This window comes from Corvus moneduloides, chromosome 9 (assembly GCF_009650955.1).
Source record: "Corvus moneduloides isolate bCorMon1 chromosome 9, bCorMon1.pri, whole genome shotgun sequence".
Taxonomy (NCBI): domain Eukaryota; kingdom Metazoa; phylum Chordata; class Aves; order Passeriformes; family Corvidae; genus Corvus; species Corvus moneduloides.
Window position 1 is genome coordinate 22714326 of NC_045484.1, and position 12577 is coordinate 22726902.

A 12577-nucleotide genomic window follows, 5' to 3' on the forward strand; every position below is an offset into this window, starting at 1 on the left:
TTCGTGTTTCTCATGTGCTTATTCTGTGCCCTATCCCTGCTGAGCTCCAGAGCACTTGTATCCCTTACCTCAGCCGCTGTGTAAAAGTGGTAATCCTGGTAATCCCTACATTGCAGAAGCACAATAATTTGGACTGGTCTGATGTAATAGCCCAACCACTTCTTAATGTTTGCACCTCTCTCCTTTGACAGCAAGTATTTGCCCAGAAGATAATAGTTGACCTAAAAATGCTAACAAAATCTGTTTGCATAGTGTTAGATACAATAATCACATGGGCTGCACCTGATTCTTCCTCTGTAGTTTGTGTCTGCATATAGAATTTGAAGGGTTCTATGGTTAATAAATATTTCTTAAGTATTGTCCTGTATATTAATATCATAAGTTGACTCTAGTGAGCCAGAAAAACAGATTAGAGTAGTATGTGATCTAAGAAGAAAAAACCTCTTACGTTACTTACAAAAGCCAGCATGACCTGTCATGTAATTGATGCCCAATGTCATGTGTGTTTGAAGTTCACATAATTCTTCAAGGAGCACCATTTTCTTCATTTTAGAACACAAAGTAATCAATGGGGCTTAGCAAAGTAAAAATAATTTTAACTGGAAAAAAAGAAATTGGTGAGGATAGCCGTTAAAATTAGTCATTGTTGATTGTACATTTTTGGTAACTTGAATGCATACAAAAACCTAAGAATCTAATTTTTATGCTCAGACTGCCGGAATGCATTAGCTGAAAGGAGCACAATCAACTAGACCTTGGTGGTTGATTTATGTGATACTGACAGCACTCTAACCAGGCAAAGATTTTCTTTGGGACAAAGTGGGATTCTCTCCATTTTACAGTATTATGTATCATATTTGGGGGATGAAAAGGGATGTCTGTCACGCTCTTCCTAGAGGAAGGAGGACAAAAAAAGAAACCAGAAAATGTGGTTGTAACACCATGAAAATTAGCAGGGGGAGTAAGGGAGCAGGTAGAGCACCTGAAACTACTCAATTTTTTGAAGTAGACTGGGTTTCAAGTTGACAGTTCCTTTAAACTTCAGTTTTCATCGATCTCAGACATCAGTTGCTCTGCAATCCAGTTTTCTAGTGGTCTGTTATCTGTGGTTTTGAAAATCCCCAGCTTTAAGATAGTAATCTGATAAATTTTTAATTTTTTTCCCTCAAGGGTCTGCAGTTTTGCTAGAACTGCAGCCTACTTCTTGGACACTCAGGTCAAACTTGAGCTTTAAGCACACAATAGTTGATTGACGTGATTTTAATAGCATTTTAGAATACAGTTGTTAAGTCAGGGGCAGTGAGATGTTTCTAAAGGAAAAAGGGAGCACAGGTCTCAATGGCTCTAAACAGCTCCTGTCTCCGTGTGTCGTCTCCTACACACGGCGGTGAAACGCATTATCGAGTAGTGCCCGGAAAGTGGCTAACTGCGTTTGACACACGCCAACTCCCTGCCTCCACACTGGATAATTGCATTGTCAACTGTTCAGCAAAGTGGCAGGTGACACTGCAGCCGGATTGATTGTCCTACTATGGAGGCTCCCAAGACTGTCAGCCACCCAATCGATAGAGTTTACACAAGACACTGTGACTGCATCTGTAACTAATTTCAGTTTGAACCTTGCAAGCTGCGGCTGTCCCTGTTTCCTGGCCTCTCTTCTTTGCTTGCATCTTCTCCCTGGATGAGGAAGTTGTTTTTCCACTGAAAGCCCAGTTTTATTTCTTGTTTTGGAGCTGGAAGTGAAGAAATCAATGGTGTGTTTTGTGGTTTCAGAGTTGAGGGCATTACAGCACATGGCTAACTAGCAGCTCCAGTTTTGCAATCAATAGACTGATCAATTGATTAAATTAGCACTGATTTTTCTTTCTTCTTTCCACCCCAGAAAAGAATTAGTTTGGGAGGAAGAGCACATGTGTTTGGCCTATGAAATTTAGCCCTTGGTTTTTCCAGTCCTTGGTTGCCTTTCCCCCATGAATACAATCTCTGTGCTCATCATTATTTAAAGCAAACTGCGTTGAGCCCCACCACTGGCAGCAGCCCGATGTAAGCCAGGGTGTCACTTTCAGCTGTTCACCAGCCTTGCTGCTTCATGCTCGGCTGCCTTAGAAAAGTCATCCTCCAGGCTCTGCTGTGCTGCTTTATTATTGGCAAAGTTGCGACATTCCTGTGATCCCTGTCAGTGGTGCTTATTGATCCAGTGATGTGAATCTGCTTAGTGATTCAAGATTACTTTAATTCTCCCTCTTCCTTTTTTGTTTGTTTCCACCCTCTCCCCAGGGGAACAAAAGCTTTCAGATCCACCTTTCCCTAACCGTGGAAAACGAGCTGTAGCTGCAAAGACCATGGCTGTTGCTGCTGCTTTTGTACTTTAGCTCTGGGTTTTGAAGAGCAGCCTTTGAGACAGACATGAGGCTGTTCTCACCTTCCTGTATCACACCAGCACGAGGCTCTAGGAGGCAGCCATGAATGGCCAAACCAGATCAGACCTGTGGTCCGAGTGTGTTTTCCCCTCTGCAGCCATAATCTGTACCTGGAGGCATAAAAGACATCTCTGGAATACTCCTCAATGCTGCAAGGGGTGGGGAAGCCTCTTCCTGAGCCTTGCAGCAGCTGGCTCTTACTCTGTACAGCAGTGCTTGCCTGCCCTTTGTTCAGCATGCTGCTGCAAAATTATGTTAATGGTCGTAAAATTATATGGCCCCTTTCTTTAAAGGCAGCTGTTTGTGTGATCTGTGAGCAGAGATCCCTGTAAGCATCCACACTGGTAAGCAGTCAGGTCTGACAGCCCATTTGTGCCTCTGTGGGAGCTAATAGATGGCATCAGATGGATGCATCTGCTCTTTCAGGTGTGTGCTGTAACAACACAGTTGGGTGTCAGTTTTCCAGGTAAATCACCGTTTAGCTTTAAATGGATCTGGCTCCAGAGAAATGAAACTCTTGTTTTGTAAGCAGCTTTTCTTGGCTTCTGATTGTCATCTTTTTTTCTGCAACAGGCTGGGAACCTCACCAGAAGTATTCTATCCCTGTTGGTGCTAGGAAAAAGTGGGGGAACAATTTCGCTGCTGAAAAATTAAGCTGGGGAGGCATTATGGATCTGTAGGTTCAACATGGCCTCATCTCTGCCTTGCTCTCATTTTCAAGAATTTTTAGCGGCTTTCTGTGTCTTCCCAGATGTCTCACAATAAAATGGCATCCATGCCACCTTGTCCTCTTAGTACTAGCTTGGGATACTTCAGCAGATGATGAAATAAACCCAGTTTAGAGCCATTCTCGGAAGTATGTGAGGCCTGGCCGTGAGTCTGCATAAACTACTTTTATTGCCTTCATTGTTTTTACTCTCCAAGAAGCCAATGAGTGACATTTTGGTAAGAAAATAGAGTGAATGTGCTGGAAAGGGAGGTTGTACAGAAGGGGGTCACTGCAAGGAGTGTAATTAGCAAAGGCCACAGTTCTGGAGATTTATGGGAGGCTTTTCTTCTTTCCTGAACACATGTATACTACCTGCAAACAGAATGAATGCCTCTTCCCAGCCAAAATAGGCCCCAATAGAGCTCTATGCCTCTGAGATGGATTTTAATTTAGACCCATTTACGGGATTTACACAAAATTCAGGATTTCTAGAATATTTCCAGTATAGATTTCACACGCACCCCCACCCCCCATTCCTTGGGGGCCAAACTGAAGAAATGTTAGTTATCCAGATGAGTTTGATCCTCTGCATGAGCAGCATCCAGTAGCTGCGTTCACAGTGGTAGCGCAAATTATAATACTGATGTCTTAGTTTTCTTCCTTGGCTTTCTTTGGAGTGATAATTAAATATAAACATATAATTTAAAATATATACAGAACAGCTGGCCACCAAAAGTGATCTGCCTAGATAGGAGTTGAGGAGCAGAGGTCAGGCACAGTAGGTCTGTGTTTTCCTACCTGTGCTCGTGAAATTAAGCTGGGTCATTTGGGTCTGCAGTGGTCTGGTTGTGTTACCATTCTACCCTTAAGACTGCCAGTCTCCGTGTGAGCTCGTGCCTGTGCAGGAGCCAGCAGTGCTGTCAGCACCTGTAGCAGCATATGTTGTCACTTTGACCATCTGCCACTGAATGTGATGGAGAAAAGGAGGGACTTGAATGTGAAGTCCTTTTATCTGTATTGTGAATCTGCTTATTATATATCATGTTAATGACTCTTGATCTTAGCCTGGGCCACCATTCACTCAAGAGTTGTTCAGGTGACCACTCATCAGGAGAACTGCACAAAGGAAGTGAGATTTGAGAAGCAGTGCAGAGGTCAGAGAGGATGCTTAGGCATAGGGGACAACTTAGGAGAAAGAAAAGTGCTATGATAACTTACAAAAAGGGGAAGGAAAAGATTTCTGGTGAGATTTATCTACACACATTATTAATAGGTACATGACAAGAATGGGAAGCGTTTTCACCTTCAAGCTCAGCTGATTCCTGTAGCCTGCCAGTGCTTGAAGCTGGCAGCAGTTAAGAGGCATGCGAATTTTTCCTGCTTTCCTGACTCTGAGTCAGTATTTCAGAAACACTGTTGGTTGTGTAGAGTACCTAAATTTTTCAGAAACTAACTCGAATTGGTGCTCAGGCAGACTGCTCTAAGACAAGCCCAAGCAAAGAAAGCTGTGTACACAGTGCTAGGTAAGTGATGTTGATAGGTACATTCTGATTGATGGGTGAGTTTGTCTCCCAAACTGTCACAGGGTTTATAGAGGTGCCACTCAATACCAGTGCTGGAATTGCTTGTCAGAGCACCTGGCTACAAGAGCAATGGGGATTGGAGACAGAGCTGTAACTTTGTTTTTTCTCTGCTTAATGGCCCCAGCGTCTGACCTGCCTGTTCACTTCTGTTTGTCTGGTCCTTAAGGAGGCAGCTGGGATTGAGACTGTCAGAGAATTGTGCTGCTTTAGCATCAGGAGGCTAATTGTATTGGGGCTGGCAGCATATGACAAGGGATTGCCTCCTATGAAATGCACAGCAAGAGCAAAAAATTCTCAACAAGGAAGAGGAAAGGTATAGGAGAGTACTGAGATGCCACCAAGCTGCTCAGCAGTAATGTGCACTGTGTTTGTTCTTTTTTCATTTAAAAGCAGCATTTTCAAGTTCACATGTGGAATTACATTCCTCAGGCCTTGGGTGACTCCTAAGAAGTCACAGCTGCTTCTGTGAATAACAGATCACGTCTCTTATGAGTTCCTAGGTCAAACTCACAAGTTAACATTCAGTTGTTGGATTTCGCTTTGTTAACACTTGGGGATAAAGTTCTGGTCCTGAGCATTGACCTCTGGATAACACACTGGCTTTAGAGGTCTGCTCTAGGCGGTGTTGCTGATGGCTGTGAATTGCTGTGTGACCTTCAGAAGCAGAGCCTTGCTGGAGGAACCCTTCCCTGTTCCCAGTGCATGCTATTGAATTGCAAATCACCCGAGTGGAGTGGTAGGGGGTGTTCTGGAAGCTCCTGTCCTCTGTGCTCCATTTCATGTTTTCCTTTCTCCTGGATAGCAGCGCACACCACCAGCAGGAGCTTGAAGTTGTGAGCCCTCTTTACATTTGGGCTGAGTTAGTGAGAAGCAGGTGTGGTCCTTTTGGGCCTTCCTTGCATTTAGTGGTCTTCTTAATCCATTTATAACAGCACTTGTCCAGAAATCTGGTTTGAATGAGCCTGAGATGAATGAATAATGTCAACTAGTTCAGACGTCAAATATTTGAACAGCTGCGTGGGTGTTTTCACTGGCTTTGTGCATGGAAGCAACCCCAGGAAGTTAGACAAGGAGGGTCAGGTTGAAATTGTGGCACCAAACCGCATCCCACTGGAACTGGCCTCAAAATCCATCCCTGCTGCAGAATGAAAAGGTATTAGGATGCTGGTTGCAGGCCATTCATTCCCCAGGTGATGCTGGGCCAAGCTTTGCATCCCATTCTTTAGTGTTTTCTTGTGTGCAGGAGCAGTACTGGGATTTATGGATCTTTTGATTCACATCAGAAACATATTTTGTGGCTTTTTTTTTTCCGTTTTATTTAAAGCAGCTTCTGAAGTCCTAAAACTGATGGCACAACTTATATTCCAAGTATTTTTTGGATTCATGGAGGTTACTTTTATTAGCATACAGTTTCTAAATCATTATTTATTACCATGTTGCAATGGACTGCACTTGGTGACATAAAAAAAAAATTCCATATTAAGTGAAAAACTGAGAGTTGGATCACCTTATTGTGCCTTCCTTTAGGTGTTGGTCTGGGAGTCCTTGTTTGATAAGAAAAGAAAATTTATCTTTCTCCTGCCCCTCATTTTAACCTATGAACTTCTCTGCTCTGCTGTCCTCTGACTGAAAGGCTCTCTCAGATCATCCCAGTGTGTGTTTGCCATCTTAACACACACTGTCCAAACTCTCCCCTTGTACCCTCTCTGCATAGGAAGTATAGTAGTCTGCTGGCAGTGCAGTAGACAATAGAGCTAAATTCAGCCGAAGCTCTGGAATATTTTCCTTCCAGACTTAAAAGGGATTTTCTTAAGTACAAAGGTCTTGAGAGCAAGGACACAAGGATTCTGAAGTCAAGGTGCCTTAATATTTGTAAACTGTATTGCAGTAAGCAGATCTTCTTGTCTTAAGCTCTAGCCATAAACCACCAGTTGGCCTGAGTCACTTGGAAACAAAACAGACGGAAAGGTGCATGTCTGCTGTGTGCTTGGCATCCTTGCAGAGACAGTAACACATAAGTGGGTTGGTCCCACTTATGTTCATTCATTTGGCCACCTTCCCCCCCACCAAGGCACTTGCTCCAAGTATTCATTGTCTGGCTAATGTTCAGATCACCTCCTGGGACTGGCCAAGTCACAGCTCCAGCTTTGCATGATTTGTGTCTCCCACAGCGACAAGAAAAATGAAGACCTGTGTGTCCAAAGTTTATGGCCTTTGAGAAGTGATGGGCTAAAGTAATGCCAGGTGCAGGGGATGGTGTTACTGCAGGTTAAATGCCATGCCTATAAATTACCACCCCATCACCCACTCTTGACTTTTAAAGCAGCTTTGAAAGACTATCCAGCTTCTTTGACAGGTCTCTCTTACCCCTCTAAATCTTCTCCCAAACATTGTGATGAACTGAATGAGTGAAGATTTACTAGATGAGCCATTGCAGCAAGAGGAGGCAGTTCGTGACACGTGTTGGCTGGCAGTGTGTAGCCAGCATGTGAAGCACTCTGAAAGGGGTCTGCTGGAAAAGGGCTGCCCCAGTGACACCATGGGGCTGACCTGCAGGCAGGGCTGCCACAGTACCTGGCACAGACATGAGTGCTGCATTGTTGGTGCTAGTTGTGTTACCTCTGCTGAAAATTAAGGCTGGCAATTACTTTGAAGTAAAAGCTAGTTTATGCTTCTAGGGAAAGGTTAGTCTTAAAATCATTGTCATGCTGCAGTTGTCACTTGTTAAGGACCTTCTTGATATTCAGGGAAGAGAAATATCAAATCCATATAAACAAATTTTATTGGGGGCTTAATGAATCAGTGAGAGCATCCGTTCCTAGAGAGCGACAGTAAAGAACTGTGTCTGCATGGTATCCTTGGAAATGAGACCTTTGCTTTGCCCTGCTCTCTGCACAGATGCAGACTGTTAGAAATATAGTTCATTCTTCTGGGCTTATGTTAAGTGTGCTGGTGAGAACCCAGTGGGATGAACAGACTCGGACATCTGTAGCCCTGAAAAGGCTGTCATAATGCTTTGGAATGTCCTCATTCTGCCGACATGCATATAATACTCAGTGCTTCTGCAATAATTTTAGCCTGTATTCTGCATTTAGAACCACAGTCACAGTACAGGAACATAGCCCTTTTGGGGCATTGGTGCAAGGCCAAGGCGACATCTACCTTACTCTGTCAGTGTCTACAGTTGGGATGTGCACCCTGGTCTACCACAATCCTAGGTCACCAGCCCTCAGGATATGCCAGGTCCTTCAGGCTCTGTCAAGTACCTCTCTCTGAGCCAGGTGTCCAGCTCTGCTCGACAGGGGTGCTAAGTGAGGGAATACTGGAGGCAGCTGCAGTGAGCACATTTCCATCCACGTAGCTTATGTACCCAAACAGCTTAGATCTGCTGAGGAATTGGACACAAATGGGGACCTTGCAACACTCAAGAGTTCAGGAGGTCTTTGCTTAATATCCAGTCTTATGGGAGAGAGCATATTCAATGTTAGCTGTCATGAAGAGTAAATATGCCTTCTGTAGTTTCCCTTCCATTAATAAACCCTTGGCAGCAAATACCATGTGAAGATTCATCTTTGTAGGTGTTTGTGCAGATTCAATTAAAAGAAGCCTGGTTACAGTTTACAAAATGCTTGGGACCAAAATAAATATATAAATTAGAAAGTGACAATTGTTGCACAGTCAGCCTCAGGTGGAACTGTAAGTGCTTGCATCCTGCTGGAGTTGGGACTGGATGTGTGCCTGACCCACCTGTGCTGGAAGAGCGGAACTCCTGATGAGTTGCATTGCAATTTGCTCATATAAGTGCTTGTAAGAAGCTGTTAATGACAGAAGTCTGATTTTTTTCCCCCTCTCACAGAAACAGGTTTGCTGTTCGTAAATGTTTAAAATTTTAAAAATCTAAGCCATGACTAAAGGCATTTTAAAATGAAAGAGATATTTCTAATTATGTTTTAGCCTCTGCCTGCCCTCTGCATCTGAATTAGGAAGTAATTCAGAACGTCCTTGTGGCCTTTTCTTACCTGCTAGTAGTGTGGATTTTGCATTAACTACTTCTGTGAAAAATTACTCTTTCCTCTTTTGCCTCATTGTTTTTTCTGCCTTTGAGAGAGACCCCTACAGTGACTTCAATTTTAAAATAGTTCATGTGGTGAGCTAAAAGTCAAGAATGTTCCATTTTCAATGTTGGGGGGCATCTAGAGCATAAAATCTAGGAAGTTAGAGCATTTCTGTGAGTGTTCTTGTGCAATCTTTGGAGAGGGCACCTTTTATGAGGCTGTTAAGAGTAAAGGACAAGCCTGCAAACTGGTGCTGTAGCACCTTTCTTGGGAGATCTCCTACACTTCATCTCCAATTCAAATGCTCATCTGTGTGTTTTATTTTCTTCCAGGTTCTGGGTTTATCATGTGCAGCGGGAAGGAGAATCCAGACAGCGACGCCGACCTGGATGTGGATGGAGACGACACACTCGAATATGGGAAACCACAGTATCGTTTTTGAAAGGCTCTTACTGAGAGGGAAGCCAGAGGTGCATCTGCCCTGGGTGGAAAATCTGTGTCCAGCCCTACTGGAAATGACACAGCCTTCTCCAGTTACTGTGTTACTTGAACTAGGAAGGATTCCCAGTTACTCCCTCTGAGATCATACCCTTGATGCAGCACTACTTCAGACCTCGTTGAAGTCTATAGGAGACATTGCAAAGGATCAGTTAGTTTCTCTATTCTGTTTCATAAGCAATCTGTTGCCTCCATCCAGGTTTCTTCCATATGGATAGCTTTTCCTGCTTCATGGGTAGGAATTGAGTTTATTTTCCACAAGATACCCTTTTGTTTTCAAGGGGTTTGTGCTGTAAGCGCTATTCACCTTCCACTCTGAGAGGTTTGATTTTCTTTTTTCCTTTCATTAGACAGTTCATGGGAAGCATTATCATTAAGGCATATTTTGGGAACTTCTCCATCTGGGGGCAGGCTCTTTGGGCACAGCTCTGGGTGAGCTATGGGCAGACTTCTGTCCCACAGCAGTTGTAATGGGCATCAAGGAAGAATTCCTGCAAGGGCATGAGGCAGACACTGCCTTAGCTGTGATGAGGGGCAATGTATAACTGTAGAATTAGGTTTATTGAAATCTGTACCAGCCTTTTAAGAGTGAAGCTTCAACCCTTCACTGGTAAAAGAACTCTCTACTTCAAACGGAATTTGTGAAATTATGCAGGTTAGGTTTGCACAGGTTTGAGAACTGGTTTTCCCTTTCCAAGAAGCTGTGGAATCATGTTACTGTCAAAAGGTTTCTGCTTCTTTCCATCTACAACAAAACGTTAATCCAGAATTTAAAAGCAAGCCCCTTCATGAATACCAACCCCTCTTTTTTTAAGGTGTTCCCAGTTGGAAATAATTTGTTTTATATCCCAGACAGCATCCTAACCATCTCAAAAGCCTTTCCACTGTCTGCAGCAGGGTTGTACATTCCTTAACCCTTTGTGCTCAGGTACACAGAGGCAGACATTATCCCTTGCACTGGAGAAGAGCCAGGTGAAGCCAAAGAAAGGGAGGCTCTCCGAGGTGCTGTTTTAAAGTAAGTATCACGCCTTTCTAAATTGCAGCATTCATTACTTACGGGGAGTCTCAGTTTGTGGAAAATACCTGTTAACTTGAGTGCAAGGGTTGCAACAAGAGACTTACAAAGAAGCATAGTCCGACAGGTGGGTCTCCATTTCTACCTGTGCAGCCTCAATAAAGCCTCCCTGCACACTCTCCCTCTCTGAGCCACCCTGCTGCCCTGCCAGTGCTATCTTTGCCCTGAACAGTGCTGGACAGAGGATGAATTCTGGCTGTGAGGAACTGTGCTGTACGCATCATCTTGCTTCATGATGAAATGTGGCCTCTTAGCAGTACAGTGTGATGGCACTGGAATCTTGGTTGGCACAGTAGGAGTCTGGCACCCCATGTGTGACTTCATTGCATCCAATTACATTACAACATTACATGTTGTGGGATGTGCAAACTAATCCTTCTGTATTCAGCTCTGGGTTGGGGCAGGATGTGTGCTTTGCCCACATACATATATGGAGAATGTAGGCAGCCAGCATTCAGGGAACTCGGGGAAGCATTTCAGGCAAATAAAATGAGTCTTAACAGGAAGCTAGGATTGCTTTCTAAGCCCTCTGCCCTGCATAAAACAGGACTTAAATTACCCCTCTATCTCTTTCACTGAGTGATCCTGTGGGGTCAAGGTTGAAGTGATTGATAGAGCAGTGAAATGAAGTTTTCTTACTGCTTAGCTTGTCGCAAACACTAGTTCAAAATTAGGTTTCACTCCATAGAAAAGTGGCATTTGCCACATGGATCCAAATCATTGGTCCGTTCAATACTTTGCTAACCATGCTAGTCCAAAGGCTAGGCCTCAAAGATGCTGAAGCTCCTTCACAGCCAGGACTCTGGTATTGTAGCAGGAGGATGCTGGGTTATCAGTGGCTGTGGACACTTAGTGCTTGGTGAGAGAACTGAGGACCTGAGGCCAGGTGACCCAGTTCCTTCATGTGGCTTGCACCTAACACATTGTTTTGCTGTTTGAGCAAGGTCCTTCCTTGCACATTTCCTGGACTTGTTTGCCCATCTCTACAACATGAGAGGTGATGTTGCTGGTAAAAGCACCTTGAAATTCTGTTGAGTTTCTGTAGCGATGCAATAGTGTTGCTGATGCCATGAAGTATGAGCATGTTTTTTGGCTGGCCATCTGCTCACATTTTGAAGCTTAGACTGATGGATAGAAGTATTGAGAGAGAACTGGTGGGTGAAAGGGGTAGCTTTTCCTGAGCAGCAAAACTATTTTGTATTCAATCTTTAGCATATTGTCCTTTTCTCTTTTAGTGGTGGCACACCAAGTACTCGAATAACACCAGAGTTTTCTAAATGGGCCAGCGATGGTGAGTGTTGAAATTGTAAATTGTTAATCTATATACTGCAGGAGGGCAGATAGATAGTCCATGTCTTCTGCTTGCCAGTACTTAGGAGAGGTAGTTACTAATGCTCTTGCAGAGTGTCATCAGATACGTATGCACAAAAACACACTCTCTTTTTGAAACTTTACAGCACAATTAATTGTCGTTAATGGCATCTAGGGAAGTTCCCAAAAGTGCCACTGTAACGGATATGGTGATGAGAGATGGGGATTGGATTGACTTGATGTCATGTCACTGAAAGGCAAGCTGCTATATTACAGAGGGAGCCGCAGAGCCTGACAATGTGATGCTGGTGTTCAGCTGCTGGGCATTTAAACTACACAGGTGCACCTATTGTTGAGTATTTTTCAACTGCTTTCTTATATTCCCTTCTTTGAGAGGATATGCTAGAGACTTCTATCTTTTGGATGGATCTTGTCCTTGCTGGCCTTTGTATGGCAAGAAAAGCCTACAGCTCTGAAGGCCTCACCTTTGGAGTGGAAACTCTAGGATCTGTCCTACTTCATGACCTGTAGTTGAGACTCCAGAGCAAATGAGTAAATGTGAATATGTACCTTTGCATACATTACTTGAAAGCTCATTGCATTAAGAAGGAAGGGGGAAGTGTTAAACCCATTCTACTGCTGAGGGTTTTTATTCAATGCCAGCAGCACTGTAAGTGTAAGCAGCAACCTAGTGGAAATATGAGAATAATAAAACCTGGCGCTTTCCAGCTGTAGATGCCAAATCCATTTCCAGAGCTGGGCAGTGCTGCTCCAGCTCCCTTAGGAAGGAAACTGAAGCTCACCGACCTGAAGAGACATGTCCCAATGATTTTGTTCCATGTTGTGTTCCTGTCATGCTTTGGGCATTTGATTCCCAGCCTTGAAAGTACCTACAAGACATAACTACTTGCCAGTGGGAGTGGGGG

The 12577-nt window shown here is 43.8% G+C and overlaps 1 protein-coding gene across 7 annotated transcripts in view; it reads left to right on the forward strand.

The window, feature by feature from the left end:
* Positions 1–12577, forward strand: part of RNF220 (ring finger protein 220) — a 220847-nt gene that overhangs the window by 179939 nt on the left and 28331 nt on the right. For all 7 annotated transcript variants that reach the window (XM_032117589.1, XM_032117593.1, XM_032117592.1 and 4 more), the window contains 3 exons: positions 9100–9196; positions 10194–10280; positions 11576–11631. In XM_032117589.1, the coding sequence (XP_031973480.1) occupies positions 9100–9196; positions 10194–10280; positions 11576–11631 (240 nt within the window). The remainder of the gene's footprint in view (positions 1–9099; positions 9197–10193; positions 10281–11575; positions 11632–12577) is intronic.